The 17,926-nt window shown below is 42.3% G+C and overlaps 1 protein-coding gene across 2 annotated transcripts; it reads left to right on the top strand.

Annotated features, from left to right (window-relative positions):
- Positions 1–218: 218 nt before the first annotated feature.
- ZKSCAN2 (zinc finger with KRAB and SCAN domains 2) lies at positions 219–15,669 on the top strand. Of its 2 annotated transcripts, XM_032603796.1 has the most exons (8): positions 335–1,383; positions 2,413–2,599; positions 5,046–5,137; positions 5,469–5,595; positions 8,498–9,181; positions 11,102–11,593; positions 13,884–13,924; positions 15,017–15,627. In XM_032603796.1, the coding sequence occupies exons 1-8, from the start codon at positions 979–981 to the stop codon at positions 15,140–15,142; spliced, it is 2,154 nt and encodes a 717-aa protein (XP_032459687.1). In that variant the 5' UTR covers positions 335–978; the 3' UTR covers positions 15,143–15,627. The 2 variants fall into 2 exon arrangements, with proteins under 2 accessions (XP_032459686.1, XP_032459687.1); XM_032603795.1 differs by having other exon boundaries at positions 219–1,383; positions 13,884–15,669.
- Positions 15,670–17,926: the final 2,257 nt, after the last annotated feature.

Genomic DNA, 17,926 nt, shown 5'->3' with positions numbered 1-17,926 from the left:
GACGGAGAACGCCCACTCCCCTTTCTCACACTGTTCCACAGTCTCTTGCAAAGTGCCTGCAATGCGTCCGTCCGCCCCGGGGAAGAGCCGCCGCAACCCTTCTCATTATTAAAGTGTCTCAGCAGCGCGTCGGTGCGCTGCGCGCTCTCGCGAGAGTCCACCGCGCCGCCCCCTCCCCCCAGCCCCTCGCCGACGAGGAAGCCTCTGCTGAGCCCCGCGGCGCGCGGGCGCGAGTGGCGCATGCGTGGCTGCTGCTCCCAGCGCCCCCCGCGCAGTCCGGGAACAGAGCAGACGAGGCTGCGAGGAGGATACTGCAGCCGCCAGCCTACGAATCGTTGTTTGGTCCCCGCCGCTTTTCTCCCCTTAGGGACAGGACCTATTCGCGGCTTTCCTCAGCGTGTGGAGGTTTCCTGAGGACGGCCCGGGCCACCCTGGCCCAGAAGAGCCGGGCGCTGGCCTCGGATAACGTCGGCCCCCACCAGCAACCCGCAGCGGCCTGGGCGCGCTGCCGTGCCCCGAGCCTCGAACCCGGGGTCGGGCGGGGCCTACGCATCCGGCCCCACCCACTCGGGGGCCTCCCCTCCCCCGGGCCCTTACCCGGGTTTCTGACACACCCCTTCCCGGCCCGGCTGTCCGCCCCCGCTCTCCTGTCCGCGGTCCCCTTGATTTTCTCCCAGTCCTCTAGCGTTGCTCTTTCCGACATTGCACTAAAAGATGCACCCTGGAAAACCACAACGCGGGGACACATCTTGTTGGGAGAAGAGGCTGAGTTCTTGGACCTTAGGGTACATGTTCACCTTTTCAAGGGCCTAGGGTAGATTTGATTAATCAGCCTGGGGTACCCTGTTCCTGCTGACACTGCCGTTTTCACTTCCCTGCCTTCCCACACTTCCAAAACCATTAGCAGGGAGCTCTGGAAGGTTTGGTTTCTTAGAGTCTCCTTTGAGCTAGACGTGAGGTTGACCCCCGGGTGAGAGCATGGCTGCATCCCTGGACCCTCAGATAGACGCGCCCCTGGAGGTTGAGGGATGCCTAATAATGAAGGTGGAAAAGGAGCCCGAGTGGGCATCGCAGCCCATTCTGGAAGGATCGGACAGCTCTGAGTCCGAGACTTTTCGCAAGTGCTTCAGGCAATTCTGTTATGAGGATGTGACCGGACCCCATGAAGCTTTCAGTAAACTCTGGGAACTTTGCTGCCGGTGGCTGAAGCCAGAAATGCGTTCCAAGGAACAGATCCTGGAGCTGCTGGTGATTGAGCAGTTTCTCACCATTTTACCCGAGAAGATTCAGGCGTGGGCACAGAAGCAGTGTCCGGAAAGTGGAGAGGAGGCGGTGGCCCTGGTAATACATTTGGAGAAAGAGACTGGAAGACTAAGACAGCAGGTGAGAGAGGGTTTTCCAAATGTTTGTATTTAGCAAGAAGGGGGTGGAAAGGAAGATGGGCAAGGGATGCATTGCAGGAAATGCAAATTATGGAAGGATAAATGGTAATAATGAAAGACCTTTAAAGGGAATCTACTTAAAAGGGATCAGAATTTCATATTAAATAGAAAAAAGGCTTTGGTTGAACTGTTATCTTGCAAATGACACTAAACATTATGCATCTAAGTATTTGTTTTAAATCTTTGCGTAATGTTTCCCCAAAAAATTATATGAGAGAACAGTACATTATGCTTCACAGGATTTTACTTTTGTAGCTTGATCCTCAAGAGGGCTATTTTGCCCTGCCCCCCACCCAAAAAGAAAAGGAAAGAAAGGACTTTATCAGTTACCCCAGGGCCTCTTGTAATCCTTTAATATTCCAATCCGTGTCTTCTGAAGTGCCCTCAATGTCATCATCCTTGTCGCTCTTCTCCATTTGAATTGCTGATCCTTATTTGTCAGTGGCTTTGCATGCTCTTCTAATTGTTTTTCAACAGCCCTTTCAGTAACCTCATGAAATCCTGCAAGATTTGCACTTTCACCTTGCACAGGATTTGTGTAAAGATCTGACTATTAGCAAGTTGCTGTGTTGGTCAGAAATAGACACCAGATGTCGAGATTAATTTTCTAAGTTTTCAGTGCACTAGTGAATTAATTAGTGTTCTGAGAACTTTCATTTCTCTGTGAACCTAATAGATATGAGGACTCAAATAATGTCTAGTCTGATAACAGGGAGGCTCTGTATTTCACTCCTAAGAGATTTTGCCCCTCTGTATACTAATAAAGAGCACTCTCCTATTCCCTTATGCCCAGACTTCTGGACAATACTATTATCCTGATGCCCTCAGAGGTCCCATAGGGAATGGAGTGAAATTTTCATTCCTTCTCACATCTTCTATCCTTCTTTGATATCTTTCTTGGGGGAATTTGGCCCTGATCTAGCCCTCTTTAACTCCCTTTTCCCACTATGGCACTGACTTTATTTCCCAGGTTAGCAGTCCTGTGTACTCAGAGAAGCAAGCCCCACTTGGAGCAGCATGGAAGGTGGCAGACTTTCAGCCACAGCAGGTGGAGACCCAACCCAGAGTGATGTCTCTGGAGGGAGCTGAAAGCCTCCACTCAGGACACCAGGAGCAGCTGAACCAAAAGAGGGAGCTTCGGCCCTTACCCAAGAATGGTAAGAAGAACTCAGAGCATGCCTAGTGCAGAGACCATGGCAGATTTGTTTTGTAGCCCTAACACTGTGACTTGTTCAGCGTAGCGTCCCCTCAATACATATTTGAAAGTAAATTGAATATTGGGGAGAAAGGCTTCATTAGCTTCAAGACTTGGGAATATGTGTGACATAAGTAAAAGAGATCTTAAAGATGGAATCTGAGAAAGCATAGATTGCCCAGACTGGCCTTAAGGTCTCATAGTGTTATTTAAGAATCTCCATCCTGCAATCAGCTTGTGGTTTTTAGTCCTGCTGCATGTATAAGTGTGTGTGTTCTTGGCTGACTATATGCAACTTGGAAAAACTGTTAGAGGAAATGAGATTTTTTTTTCAAAAAGTGACTGACAGTAAGGCATCACGGAAGTGGCTTATGAGAGGGATAAACAATAAGACTTCATAGAGAAGAGACAACTGGTGTTCATATCTGCCCTAGATGTTAATGAATCAAGTCAAATACAAGGAAATGAAGACCCTGCCCTTCCCAGTCCACAGTGATCTCTCCATCCTCTGCAGCATGGTGTCAGGCTTAAAGAGAAGAGTGGAAAGATCACTGAACATACACTAGAAAGACATGGGTTTATATCCTTTCTCTGCCCCCTCCCTGTGTTATCTCGGGCAAGTAATATTAATTAATCTCTGTGTATTAATGCATAGAGATTAAGAAATTACGCTTTAGAGGTAGACAGTATGCGTTCAAAACCTACCTCTGCCATTCTTTATCTGTGTGGTCTTGGTCAAGTTACTAAACTTCTCAAACTTTCCATTCTGTCATCTGTAAAAGGAAAATACTAAGGTTGTTAGCGTAGATTAAAGGAGGCATCGTAAAAAGGGTCAGTGCGTAATAGTGCTCAGTAAATGTTAGTTTCCATTCTCCCATAATGGCATGATTATTTTTAAACTTCAAATCTGTCTGACTTACAGAACCCCTCATCAAGAGGCAAGATTCACCACTTCGGACCCCACCTCCTTATCCCTCCTGAAATTCATATTATGATAGAATGCATTGCAAATATTAATGGTTTCTGGATTTTTCATTGTTTGTTCATCAGCATCAAAGTTCCCTTGTTCACATGGATTATATGCTGTCAGTTACTTTACCTGATAAATTCATGGTGTTTCTGGATTTTGCCATCTCAGGTGATAAGGAATTCCTAAAGTAAGGTGGTTTTTTCTGTTGAGGTCCTTACTGGGGGTAAGGAGGACAGAAAATTTGAGGGATAGATATCTCAGAAAGGTGAATTCCTTCTAAAAGAAGAGATAGGATTTCAGCCATGTGTGCCTAAGGGAATAATGTATTTCTAAGGAAGTGATTCAGTTTGATTCCATAGAAAGTGGTAGATCAAGCTTTTGAGTTCTTGGTCACAGTAATATTTATTCTTAAAGTTTTCCTAGATAGTGAATTCTAGAGGAGAAGTTAGACCACAGACTGCCTTATCCTATATAAGCTTATATATCTTCCTTCCACCTTTCTGGGGGTATATTTCCCTGTAGTGTTCAGTACTATGTATCTGTATACGCTAACATTTTTTAGGACAGTATTCACTCAGGGAATTAATTTGTGCTAGAGATAGCGAACTGGTAACTCACGTGACAAATCAGATTGTTTTGTTTCACCTACAAGGAGTTTTTGGTTTGGGGGTTTTGTTTGTTTGTTTTTAGTTCTCAAGGTTTAAGACTTGAGATTGTACATAAAAGTCCCGCTTTCTGGCTTCTCTTGAAAAAGTTAGAAGCTCTGGGGCTTCCCTGGTGGTTCAGTGGTTAAGAATCTGCCTGCCAATGCAGGGCACATGGAAGATCCCACATGCCGCGGAGCAACTAAGCCCGTGCGCCACAACCACTGAGTCTGCGTTCTAGAGCCCGAGAGCCACAACTACTGAGCCCACGCACCACAACTACTGAAGTCTGCATGCCTAGAGCCCGTGCTCCACAAGAGAAGCCACCACAGTGAAGAAGCCCACGCACTGCAAAGAAGAGTAGCCCCCGCTCGCTGCACCTGGCGAAAGCCCACTCACAGCAACGAAGACCCAACACAGCCAAAGATAAAATAAATAAAACTAAAAAAAAAAAAGTTAGAAGCTCTGTGCCAGGGCAAAAATCTCACAATGAAGCATAAGCTGGAGCTGAACACTGGGTGTACCCTTTCAGTGGGACAGGTGCTCTCCAGTTCCCCACAGTCCCTACCTCTCCCCTTTCACGATGTCCTTTACCTGCTTACTCCCTAAAAGCATTTGTGTTTGTGCGCCCTGCTTTAGGGTACCGTGGTTTGGGGCATTGTTCTGAATTCATTGAGAAAATGACCAATTTATATTTGTCGGTTTTTTTATACATGCACATTTCATAAAAGGAGAAGCAGCATGAATAAGATGGCAGAGCCAACAACACTAATTGTTTCTTTCTCTTCCTACAGCTCGGCCTTCTCCCTGGGTTCCTGCTCCTGCTGTTGAATGGAACACCACAGATCAGGAAGTAACAGCCACACGAGTTCCTGTTGGGTCCCAGGTAAATTGTCATTGTTCTCTCTAGCCTAACTTCCTAGGATATTCAGTCACAATGATTTCCTCAAACTTTTATACCCCCTCCAAGAGACATTTTCCCCCTTGCTCCTTTTCCAGAAGAGACTGCACCCAGCCATCTGAGTAATGGGATTCCTTGCTGGATCATCTCTCTTATGATGCTTTATATTACCTTCTGCTTCATTTGGCACATAATATACACTTGGTTCTTTGATTTTAATTTTTATTTAGGGCCTTTCTGTGCTTCATCCATGATCATTCAGCCTTCAAAAACCCATGTGGTTATCTTGGTAGTCATTACTGTTAGTGTGTTACAGGGACCACTGAAAGATGTCCACATGGCAAGAGGTTTTTCCTACAAAAAGAGTGTGCGTCAGATTCCTGCTCACAGAGACCTCTACCGGGATATTAGAAAGGAGAGTATTGGGAACATGGTCTCCCTGGGTAAGGATTCTATCCCTTTTCAAATAAAAGATTTGGGGATTTCTAATATATTCACTTCTACCGATGATAAAATAGTTATAAATGTTATCACTTTAAGGACCTCCATGGGTTGTCTAGTCATTTCTGGCCTCTAGCATACCATGTTCTCATACCTCACTCATTCCTTTCTTCCAATTTATATTATAGATTTTTATACATTCTTATAATTTCGTGATTAAAACATTGGGGAGATTTATATATGATTGTCATATTATTGAAATATAAACTTACCTACATCCACTAGACTAAAAATTCCATAAAGTCATAAGGTCTTTTTAGGATTTGTTTTTGTTTAACCCATAGTAACCCCAACACTGTGCACAGAGCCTGACATATGGGCGGCACCCAGCAAATATTCACTGAGTGGATGGAAATCTTATAAACAGAAGGAAAAAAGTAATTTCAATACAACCTTGATAGCGTGTTGTGAATTTTTTAAATAGCACAAATTTTTACAGGCACACATAACCACTGAAATGTAATTTTACAAGCAAACTTTTGAAGAGCTATATCATCTGCTTTAACAATAGGGCTAAATATGGTTCATTCATATGTAAGCTACAAGTCAGAGATTACTTATGAATAAAATTATAGGCCTAAAACGTGCACCAATACACACTATAGATACTATAAACCTTTGTTGTCTAATAGAGTAGCCACTAGCTACACGCGGCTATTTAAATTTAAATTTATAAAATTAATTAAAATTAAATAAAGTTTAAAATTCAGTTCCTCAGTGACAGTAGCTACATTTAAGGTATTCATGGGGCTTCCCTGGTGGCGCAATGGTTGAGAGTCCGCCTGCCAATGCAGGGGACACGGGTTCATGCCCCAGTCCGGGAAGATCCCACATGCTGCGGAGCGGCTGGGCCCGTGAGCCATGGCCGCTGAGCCTCCGGAGCCTGTGCTCCGCAACGGGAGAGGTCACAACAGTGAGACGCCCACGTACCGCAAAAAAAAAAAAAAGGTATTCAATAGCTGTATTGGACAGCACAGTTATAGAACATCATCATCAAAGAAAGTTCTGTTGGACAACAATACATATAGACCCTGAAGTACAGAGTTTACAAAATAGGCCATGTCAAACTGAATGAATAAAGATAAACTGACAATTGTTTATAATCAGAAAGTAATTAAAGCAGTTTAAAAAAATGATCAACTTAAGATGACACACCAGTAACAAAGCACTCTTCCCAAAACAGCAGGACCCTTGATTTTATTTTATTTTTATTATTTTTATTTTTTTTTTATATTTTGGTCACACCCACAGCATGTGGGATCTTAGTTCCCCGAACAGGGATCAAACTTGCTCCCCCTGCAGTGGAAATGCAGAGTCTTAACCACTGAACTGCCAGGGAAGTCCCAGGACCTTTGATTTTAATTTTACTTAGGATCTCTGCACTTCATCACTGATCATTCATCCTTCAAAGACCTGTGTGGTTATCTTGGTAGTCATTGCTGTTAGTGTTGTTACAGGAGCCAGTGAAAGATGGCCACATGGCAAGTTGCCTACACAATAGCTGTTTCCTAGTGTTGCCTTGGATCACACAGCATCCAGACCTAGTAAAATGATGAATTATAGGTCTTAGTAAAATCTGCCATGAGTGGGTTAGAGACCATACTATGGACATTCAGATTTAGCCCAGTGCCTCCATGTATAATAATTACATATGGAAAGGCCCAGGCCCACAGACACCTGGCTCGGTCTTTTATCATAAATTGTAAACTAAAGGCTTATGAGTTTAGCCTACAAACATATTTGGGCCTTGCACAGAGTTTTAATATAAAATTAGTTTATAAATCTGGATTTCCAGTATCTCTTAAAAAAATCAAATGTCAGGCACAATGGGCCCATCTTCTCTCACAGCAGCCATTGACCACAGCTGAGTGGAGGAGCTCGTGCTAAAATGCCAGGGCTCTCACTCCAGCCACCTCACTCCTTCACTTTGCCTGCCTGGTCCTGGTAGATGTTTGAACTTTCATTGTCCCTACACTTACTTCTCTCATGTGAAACTGAAGAGCAAATCTCCATCCCCAGGGTTCTTTCAGCAAGGATTTGATTTGATGCTGCCTCCCTAGGAGAATTCTGTGAAACTCCTATGTGTGTTTTCTATAGAAGGAAACTAAATGTTATTACATACTTATTAGGCATTGGACGCTTTACAGATGATACTTTATTTAATATTCCCAGCACCTTGTTGAATAGATTATATTATTTCCTAGGAAACTGAGGCTCAGAGAGATTAAGAAACTTCCCTGGTCAGAAAGTAAAGTAAGTGGTGGAGCTCGGATTCCAATTTAAGACATGTTGATCTCCACCATATTGTAAAGTAAAAAATTAAGTTACTTTCCTATTCTTACGTCTCTTTCCCATTAACTTCACCAGAATGTCTCCAAAAGTTCTTGACTTCTCATCTCCCATAGCCCTAGTGTATGTGTGTGTTGAGTGGGGGAGTGAGGGGATGTGGGGAGCAGGTGTAAGCACACTTTATAAGTAACGAATACTGGTTCATAGGAGCACGCTCTGAACCTAACACAATGTTAGATACTGAGAGGGAATTGAAGGTAATGTAATACGTGTTTCTTACCCTTAAAAGTTTTCCTTTAAGAACTAGCTGGGGAAGGAAGTGGTACATATATGAGAAGTGAAACGGTAGTCTTAAGTTAGTAGATGATTGTGCCAAATAACTCGTGTAAGAAACTAGTGTGCATAATCGTGATTGAGGAAGACTTTAGAGAAGGAACCGAACAAGACCTTTAGAGGATAGGTGTGAACAAGTGTTCCAGGAGAGCGTACTACAGCAGGAGATTGGGGCATGCAGTGATGATCTCTCTAGCATGAAATATGTTTCTCTTACTCTAGGAAACACAGTGTCTACAGCTAACAAGATGGCACAGTTGGAGCAAAGAAAGGAGCCATGGACAATAGGTCGACAATCCCCCAATAAGAGGAATGTCCTACAAAGCAACTATATCAAGGAAAAATCTGTTCATGCTATTCAGACCCCTGCAAGGAATGCAGGGAAAACACGGAGAGAGCAGCAGCAGTGGGGTTTGGAAGATGAAAAAATAGCAGGTGTGCATTGGAGTTACGAGGAAACTAAGACTTTTCTTACAATTCTCAAAGAGTCTCGCTTTTATGAAACACTTCAGGCCTGTCCCCGAAACAGCCAAGTATATGGTGCTGTAGCTGAATGGTTGCGAGAATGTGGCTTCCTCCGAACGCCAGAGCAGTGTCGGACCAAGTTCAAAAGTCTGCAGAAGAGTTATCGAAAAGTGAGAAATGGCCATGTGCTAGAACCCTGTGCCTTCTTTGAGGACATGGATGTTCTGTTGAACCCTGCAGCTCATACTTCATCCACGGATAAGCCAAAGGAGATTCTGTCTCTCCCCAGACTAAAGAGAATTGGTATCAATGCTAAAGAACAGACCAATCTGGTGGAGGAGGAAGAAGCCGCAGAAGAATCTGATGGTGATGGAATGGGTGTTGAGTTTATCCAGAAGTCTGAGCTTCGTGGTGCTCCTGTCTTATTTCAAAACCTGAGTGGTAAGAGTGGTGCTTTTTTTTTTTCTGGTTTGAAAATGGATAATGTGGTCTTGTGGAAAAAGGAGCAGACCAGAAGTGACCAAACCCAGGGAATTCTGTCACACACACCTTGCCACTCATCACTGTAATTGGCCATGTAACTGAAAGTACTCCCAGGTGTTTTGTTACCCCCAGTGCAGTCTGAGTAACAGCCATGAAGGGTTCTTTTTTGGGTTAGAGCACAGCATGCGTTTTGAGTATTTGGGGTCTGTGGAAGGAAGACAAATGGAGTCCAGGGTCCTAAGGATCTAACATTATCTGAGAATTGTTACAACGCAGTCGATTGTATTAGATTGTAACAGTCAAGGATACATTATTATACTATCAAGGATAGTCCATAAAGGAATATGTAACTAACAACAACAACAAAAAAAAGAATTAAAAAAATAAAGAAATTCAAAGAGAAGACAAGAAAGGAAAAGAAGAATCACAAAGTAGATGCATTAAATGGAAAAAAATCAGTAAGATGATAGATGTAAATCCAAATATATCATTAATTACAAATTTAAAAGTCTAAGATTATCAGATATATATTTTAAAACTATATTGCTTACAAGAGATACATCTTTTTTTTTTTTTTTTTTTTGGAGCAGAGAAAGGCTTATTGCAGGGCCAAAGCAAGGAGAATGGGTGGCTTATGCTCAAAAACCCAGAACCACAAGAGATACATCTTAAACAATATTCAGAGATATTGAAATTAAAAGGATAAAAAAAAGATACTATGCAAAAGAAAGATGGTGTTGAAATTTGGGGCCTGGGACATGCAGAACTAAACCACCAGTTAGTAGCTATGTGACAGCTGACATATCATATAACTACTTTGAGCTTCAGTTTTCTGTCTAAAATATAGCTAAGAGTATGAGGGTAGTTGTTAGTGTTAAATGAGATAATGTAGATGAAGGCATTCTGCAGATGCTAAAATGCAGTAAAACACTGCCTGGTGTCACAGTTATTAGTAATGTTTCTGTACTCCACTTTATGAAAAGATGATAATTTCTTAGGTAGAATGGAAAAATAAACCAGGCCGGGAGATCTGAGACTGTACTCATGACTGTACCTATTCAAAACAAACAGATCTCAGGAAAAAGATGGGAAAATGCATTATACAGGTATTCATCATTCTGGAAATCCACAGACATGAGGGTAGGTGGTTTCAAACATGGAATCCAATGATATGACTGAAAGAGACCACCCAGTAAGACGGAGGCCAGAAAAGACTTTCCTACTAGATTATAAAACACCCAAAAAGTATGTTTAGCAAACTGTCTTCATACATATCCTGAAAAGCTTAATTCTGCTATAAAAGCAGGACATCTGCCTGTCTTACAGATGGTTTCATCTCTCAAAGTAGAGGACTCAGTAACATCAAAAACTACTCTGGACATAGTTCTGCTGTTCAAAGAAGACGGGCTAAAGAAATGATAGGAAATTTGGGGGAAAAGTTCCTGCTGGGTGTCCTAGCCCATTATTCCTAACAATTTTTAAAAGACAGACAGCTAAATCCTTAAGAACCATAGCAATGACAGATTTGGGGGGCTGCATTTTTATTCTACCAAGTAAACTTTGAGATCAGTTCATCAATTTTAATTTTAAAATCATATTGGGATTTTGACTTTATAGATTCACTTGACAATTGATATCTGTACAACTTGAATCTTCCTATCCAGAAACATAGTGTCTCTCCATTCTTTCTAGTTCTTTTATGTCTTTCAATATAATGTTATAGTTATTTTATATAGACCTTCTCATTTCTTGCAAAGCTTATTCCCAGGCATATAATAGTTCCAGGGAATGGAATTTGTTTTCTTGTACTTCTTATATTTTGTAATGTATAGAGGCTTCAGACACCTTGTATCTTTGAACTTTATCCTTGAATGGCAGGTGTGCACTGGGGCTACGAGGAAACCAAGACTTTCCTTGACATCCTCCGTGAGACTCGGTTTTATGAAGCACTGCAAGCCTGTCATCGGAAGAGCAAGTTGTACGGGGCCGTGGCTGAACAGCTGCAAGAGTGTGGCTTCCTCCGGACACCGGAACAGTGCCGGACCAAGTTCAAAAGCCTTCAGAAGAGTTACCGCAAAGTGAAAAATGGTCACGTGCTAGAGTCCTGTGCATTCTACAAGGAGATGGATGCCCTGATTAACTCTCGGGCATCTGCCCCTCCCACTAGCACCCCAGAAGAAGCCCCGTCACCCTCAGTTCAAGAAAGAGAGGACATTGAGATTGAACCCCAGGAACCTACGGGCTGGGAACCTGAGGAGGACTCACAGGAGGCAATAGTTGAAGATTCCAGCAGTGAGAAACTGAGTGAGGAGGAAATTGTGCCAGAGCCAGAATTCCAGGGACCTCCAGGTTTACTGCAAAGCCCGAGTGGTAAGGATCATGAGGGGCTGTGGTCTAAAGAAGGAGGAAGTGGGATTTACTGACAGATCAGAAGAGCTGGCACATCGCTCATGAAGGTCTATTCATTAAGCAGATATTCGTGTGTCCTGTGCCATTTGAGGAAAGGGGGGAGGTATCGATGAATAAAACAGAGTCCCTGTTCTTATGGTGCTTCTCTTCAAGGGAGGAACTTGGATTCTCGTGATTTGGTTTTTGGGACCTCAGCCTCGGTTTTGGTGTGTATGGGGCAGATAATGTTTAATATCTCCTAGAAATATTGTGGGGAAGAAGAATTTGGAATTAAACGTGAGAAAAACTCAGATCAAAGAGGTGTGTCAGTAAGCTCAAAATAGAAATGTCTCAGTTATGTGTGATGTGCATGAGAAAAAGGATAGGCAGAGAGAAAAAGACTTTATTCTGGTACTGAGCTCCACCTGCGGGTTTCCCGCTGACCGCCGGATGCCCTCACAGGCGTCTCACCAGCAGTCCAGGCTTAAAAATTTCAAAATTAAAATCAGCATCTTCCTTCCCACACTATGGCTCTTCCCTGTGTCCTCCCACAGGTCATCCAGACTTAAAAGATAGAGATTCTTTTGATGCCTTCTCTCTCATTGTTTACATCCAGGCAGATGATATGTTTTTTCAGCTGTTGTAGAACTCCCATCTGCCCCCCTCTTTAGTTACCATAACCATTACCCTAGTTTAGCGTTTCTCTGTCTCTTGCCTAAACTATTGTAAAAGTCTCCAAACCAGTTTTCTCCATTAGACTTGTATTAAGATTCCACAACCATCCTTAATCTGAGTTTGTCTTTCTAACCTTACCTGTTATTATTTTCCTTCCTGTACTCTATGCTTTTATTCAAAACAAACATTAGAAAAGGAAGTTCACACATATGCTCTCTGGTAGTATTTATACAGGAATTTGTTTTTGTATGGGAATGAAAGCTGAAATTATTAACTCTGTAACTGGAACTGTTAAAGTTGATAACTTTGGAAACAAAGTCCTTCTCTTGTGAATCTTGTTTTTTAAGGTGAGCTCCAGATCTGTCATCAAATGATCAGGCTCTGTCTGAGGCAACTACTAGGCTATAACTTCCTCCAAATCCCAGAACAATGTTGGACCCAATCAGAGTACTTCAGAAGATGACATTGTTAGGGCTTTTGACCTAAGTCAGTGGATTCATTGATGGCTGCCCTCCTCTTCCAGCCCAGGACACAGCCACCCCACTTAGGACTGAGGGATGTTGGCAGTTTCAGCTCAATATGTGGAAGGAAAGTAACGTTGAAATTAGCAAGTAGAAAAAAGACAGTACAGCAAAATGCATAAGAAGGGTTTGAGAATCAAGCAAACCTGGATTGGGCCTAAGTTACACAGTTTGTGAACTATTTATGGATCAAATAATACGATGTCTGAATTTACTTCAAAATAATCCAGGTAGAGGGAGCAGAGAATGTGTGGGAATAGAGATGAAACAAGATTGGCCAGGAGTATATCATTGGGTAAGTGGTTCATAGAAGTTCAGTTTATGTACTGTTCTCTACTTTTCTGTTTAAATTTTCCATAATAAAAAGTTAATACAAAAGCCACCCAGTTAATAAGTGGCCAGGGTGGAATCATAACCAGAGCTGTCTGATTCCAAAGCCTGTGTCTTCACCACATCATGCTCTCTGTTCAGAAGACTCCTCGGCAAAGCTGGATCCGAGATGTACTGTGGGATGCAGATGAAAGAGTGAAGAGAAGATAATTCTGGTTGTCGAGCAGTGAGAATTAAGATTTGAGTTAGTGTGGTCTGTGTGTGAGACTGCCAGAAAAACAAAGTGACAGCAACATTTGAGAAGGAAGAAATACTCTTGGATAGAGTTTGACTAGAGGTTGATGAGCTTAGAAGTCCATTGAGGAATTTGGACTTGATCATTAGAATCTAAACACTAATGAAGTGTAGTGTACTTTCATTATAGATGAGAAATTTTGAAAGCAGGATGAATTGTAGTGGAATTTCAGGGAGATAAACTAAGTTGCTCCCACGTTAATCAGGATACAGATTGGGGATAATGGCTTGGATTATAATTAAATTCTGAAAACATTTCCAGAGGCCTGCTTTGTGCTGGGTATTATTGGCTATTCGTGGAACTGAAAGAAAATAAGGCCCAGTGAATCAGAAAGATTCTCCACGCCTGAGGCCAGTGAAGCACACAGGGATCCTAACAGACAAGGCCTGTAGGCCATGTTGTTTATGTTGATACATGACTGGTCTGAAATGTTTATTGTCTTTTTTTTCAGATTTTGAAATTGGAAGTAGTATCAAGGAGGATGCAACACAGGTAATATATAAGGACGTGGAGCAGCATAGGGCACTAATAGAAAAGTCTAAAAGGGTTGTTTCTCAGAATGCTGACCCAGGTAAATATTGTAAAAGGGAATGCATCTCAGGAAGACAATGGGGCAACCTTCAAGGAGTCAGACAGGGAAAACTGATGTCTCAGCCTAGAGATTTAGGGAAAGCTGTCGTGCATCAGAGGCCTTTCATGGGGAAAAGGCCCTACCGACTTCTCAAATACGGAGAAAGCTTTGGAAGGAGTGCTCGCCTCATGTGCCGGATGACCCACCAGAAGGAAAATCCTTATAAGTGTAGTGTCTGTGGGAAGTGCTTTGGTAGAAGCAGGAGTCTAATTAGACACCAAAGAATCCACACAGGAGAAAAACCTTTTAAATGTCTTGACTGCGGGAAAAGCTTTAACGACTCCTCAAACTTCGGTGCCCACCAGAGAATCCACACAGGAGAGAAGCCCTACAGATGTGGAGAGTGTGGAAAATGCTTCAGTCAGAGCTCGAGTCTCATAATACATCAGAGAACCCACACTGGAGAGAAGCCCTACCAGTGTGGAGAGTGTGGGAAAAGCTTTACCAACAGTTCTCATTTCAGTGCCCACAGGAGAGTCCACACTGGTGAGAATCCCTACAAATGTGTGGATTGTGAGAAGAGTTTCAATAACTGTACGAGATTTCGAGAACATCGGCGAGTACACACTGGAGAGAAGCCCTACGGGTGCGTGCAGTGTGGCAAACGTTTCAGTAAGAGTTCTGTTCTCACTAAACATCGGGAGGTTCATGTGAGAGAAAAGCTTCTGCCATACCCTCCAGCGCCCTATGCCCCAGAGAACCCACACAAGGGAAAGACTGATGAATTCAGGCAAACTGTTTGATGAGGATCTCTTCTCTTCCTAAATGTCCCCTTAGCCATTTTACCCTAGTCTCACTCTTGGAAGCAATCTTTTCTTAGCTATAAAGTGTAATTCCCAAGATAAGGTTGAGAATATAAATAAAGACTTGGATCCTGTCCTCACCTCTGCCTCTAACTTGATGTCTGTTCCTCTCCTTCTATGTGTCTCAACTTTTCCTTTAATAAAATGAAGAAGATACAGTGTCTGAGTGCAGAATGGAATTCGCTTCAGTACGTCGAGGCCACTGCCATGGGATCGCTAAACCCAGCAACATCCAAGATCCTTCAGTGTATGGGAGAGTTGTTATCAAGGAGATAAAAAATGCTCAAAGTTCTTTTCATTCTCTACCACATGCGATCCCGGATGCAACTTGATCACAGAGTTTCCTGTTCGGGTAGAACTTTCAGGAGCCTGATGAGGACCACGTCAGATCCATCTTGGTTTTGAAGATATTCACAAAAGGAGATTGAAGATTTTATAGTTTCCATCAGAAGTCTGTTGCAGTGTACCTTTTTTGTGTCAAGAAGTTGATCTAAATAGCTATGGTAGATTCCCTGTATTGTCACTGAAATAATGCCTTGCCCTCCATAGAGATGAGAAGCAACTGATCACCCATCGTCCTTTGTAGACTAACCGTTTCTGTACCTGAAGACTGAGAGCCTCTCGGCTGCTGTTTCTCCAGCCTATAAGTAATCCAGTTCCTGTTACTGTTTCTCCGGAGTCCCACGCTTACCTCTTAATTGTTCTGGGTGCCCTTGTCTGACTCTTCTGCACTACCATGCCCTCCTCAGACTGCATAGCATGCGTGCTCATGGTGTGTCTCATTAAAGTAGAATTTCAGACACATTCTAGTTCTGAATGTGTGACTTCTCTGGTTTTTACCTAGAATATGACTGATAACGTTGGCATATTTTATGCCTCCCAACCCCACACTTCAGTATAATATTGTATAATTTTAGATCGTTTTCTAAAACTCTGAGATAGGGAAGGAAGTGAGGTAGAGACCTGAAACATTCAATATTTATAAGATCAGTTGGACTCCTTAGACCTGCTTTAGATCAGATAGCCACCTTGGTCCAGACCAGCACTCCAGAGCTGCTTGTTAAGTTTACCGTTCTCTTCTCTGAGGCTTCTAGTCCCTGTTCATGTGGTCATAAACCTCTCTGTAGAACCCTGAGTAATTTATACAGCTCTATACCTCAATGAGTGAAGGTGGAAATATTTACTGAAACTTCCAGGCCAGAACACTTTTCGTTTTCCACATTTACCAGTTGGTCTGAAAGATGTCTTTGACAACCCCCAGCACTGGCCCGATAAATACTGAAGGAAGGGTTCAGATGGGGAGACAGTTCACTTATGGACGTTGCAAACCAGGGATTTGGTCATCCAAAGCTGTTGAACTCCAGGAAGAGGCCAGTGGCATTTATACCCTTAAGATGAAGGTAACCTCGGGGGGCTTGGCTTTGGGGAGGGAGAAGTCATAAGTTTAGTGGAAAGATAACCAGAGTCAGGGCTGTAGATCATTTTTTTGATCTTCTCTCTCCTTTCCTTTGTCAGATGCTCTCTTATTTGAAGACATCTGAGTATGTTTGAATCTTTTGAAACTTGTTCAACAAAGTACCAAGGAGGGTAGGCAGTGTAGAAGGAAATCCAACTTACGGTGCCAGAATCGGGTGTGGCCTGTTGGAAGGCAGGTGACTCAGGTAAACATTGATAAAGTGTTTCGTACATTTGTTAGGAACGTTAGGGTTGTTCACGTCTCAGTAGGTTGATTTCCTCTGTGTTGTCTGAATTATAGACTTCTAATGGTAAGTGCAGTTTCATGTTGGTAGTGTGCCTAGCACAGTGAGGTGTGTGTGGTGCCAGTGGGCGTGTGCTTGTATTGTGTCGATGTTCTGGAATTCTAACTCTAAAGATGACGCACATTAATAGAAATCACCACTTAGTAATAGGTACGCAGGATTGATCATTATATCGAAGCATGATTCAGGAAAGTAGATGATTTACTCATAAATATTTATTAAGCACTGTTATGTGTAAGGCTGTGTTCTAGGCACAGTGAGGGATATGAAAATGAAAAAAGGCATGGTGTCTGTGCTCAAGGAACTTGCAATATGATGGAAGAAGTATCGCAGCAAAACGTTATGTCAATTATGTTCATGTCAATTACGGAACATAATTAGCTTATTAATGAAAAAATCACCTTCACTTGCAAAAAGAGTTTTTTTAATTGCCTAAAATCATATTCTCTACCTCTGTCGCTTCAATTTCCCCAGTGGTAGGAAAGGCTCAAGAACCACTCCTTCTCCAGTGGAATAAACTGATTCTGTCTGTCATATGTCTGGGATCAAGCTAAGGTGAAACTTGGGTTCCCTTACCTTTTCCCAGTTGTAAGTGGACTATTTGAACTTGTATTAAATTAACTTACTGGACTTTGCTTCTGAAGAAATAGGAAGTCCTACCCACCATCTTAGACCAAGGCAGTTTGTATTTTATCCTTTTTAAGGTGGAGCATGAAAGTCAAAATGAACAGTCATACTCTGATTACTGTGTCTCATTTCACATAAATTGCCTTTATGAAGACCCGTAGGAGAAGGTTTCTTCCTAGGTCTCAGTACCAGAGAAAGCTCTGATTCTAAAGCAAAAAAAAAAAATTTTTACCTTACAAACACTGATTTTTTTTTTTTTTTACAACTTACTGTTTTTCTTTCTTCTGGCTGCTGGAACAAAGAAACTTACAAAAACAGAGCTTACAACTCACCTCAACCAACTACTTAAATCTATATTTATCTAATACTGTATTTTTTCTTTAAAAATTACCCCAAATCCTATTTTTTTAAAGTGGTGCAAACAAGTAGTCATTTTATTCTCTTACCTCTTACCCGAGGCACTTTGGAACCTGGTTGTATCCCTGCGTAGGCTTATTTTGTTACTTCCACAAATGCCGTGATTCTTACTGGCATTTTTATTATACACGTACAACCTACTTTATTCATCTGGAAGGAAACCTTAGTGTTTTTAAAGAGGAAAACTTCACAATATGCTTAAACAGTTCGGGGCAGCCTGCATGTAGAATGAGCGTTAGACCAGAAGCCAAAAGAC

This window comes from Phocoena sinus, chromosome 15, assembly GCF_008692025.1.
Source record: "Phocoena sinus isolate mPhoSin1 chromosome 15, mPhoSin1.pri, whole genome shotgun sequence".
In the NCBI taxonomy this organism is placed as follows: domain Eukaryota; kingdom Metazoa; phylum Chordata; class Mammalia; order Artiodactyla; family Phocoenidae; genus Phocoena; species Phocoena sinus.
The sequence above is the reverse complement of the archived record's forward strand: the minus strand, read 5'-3'. Positions and strand labels throughout refer to the sequence as shown.

What these genes read in the sequence shown, in the direction of transcription:
- ZKSCAN2 (XM_032603795.1), top strand. Translation starts at nt 979, where the DNA reads ATGGCTGCATCCCTGGACCCTCAGATAGACGCGCCCCTGGAGGTTGAG. An exon ending in TCGGCCCTTACCCAAGAATG is followed by an intron (nt 2,600 to 5,045) that starts GTAAGAAGAACT and finishes CTCTTCCTACAG; the next exon opens with CTCGGCCTTCTCCCTGGGTT. An exon ending in GAGTTCCTGTTGGGTCCCAG is followed by an intron (nt 5,138 to 5,468) that starts GTAAATTGTCAT and finishes AGTGTGTTACAG; the next exon opens with GGACCACTGAAAGATGTCCA.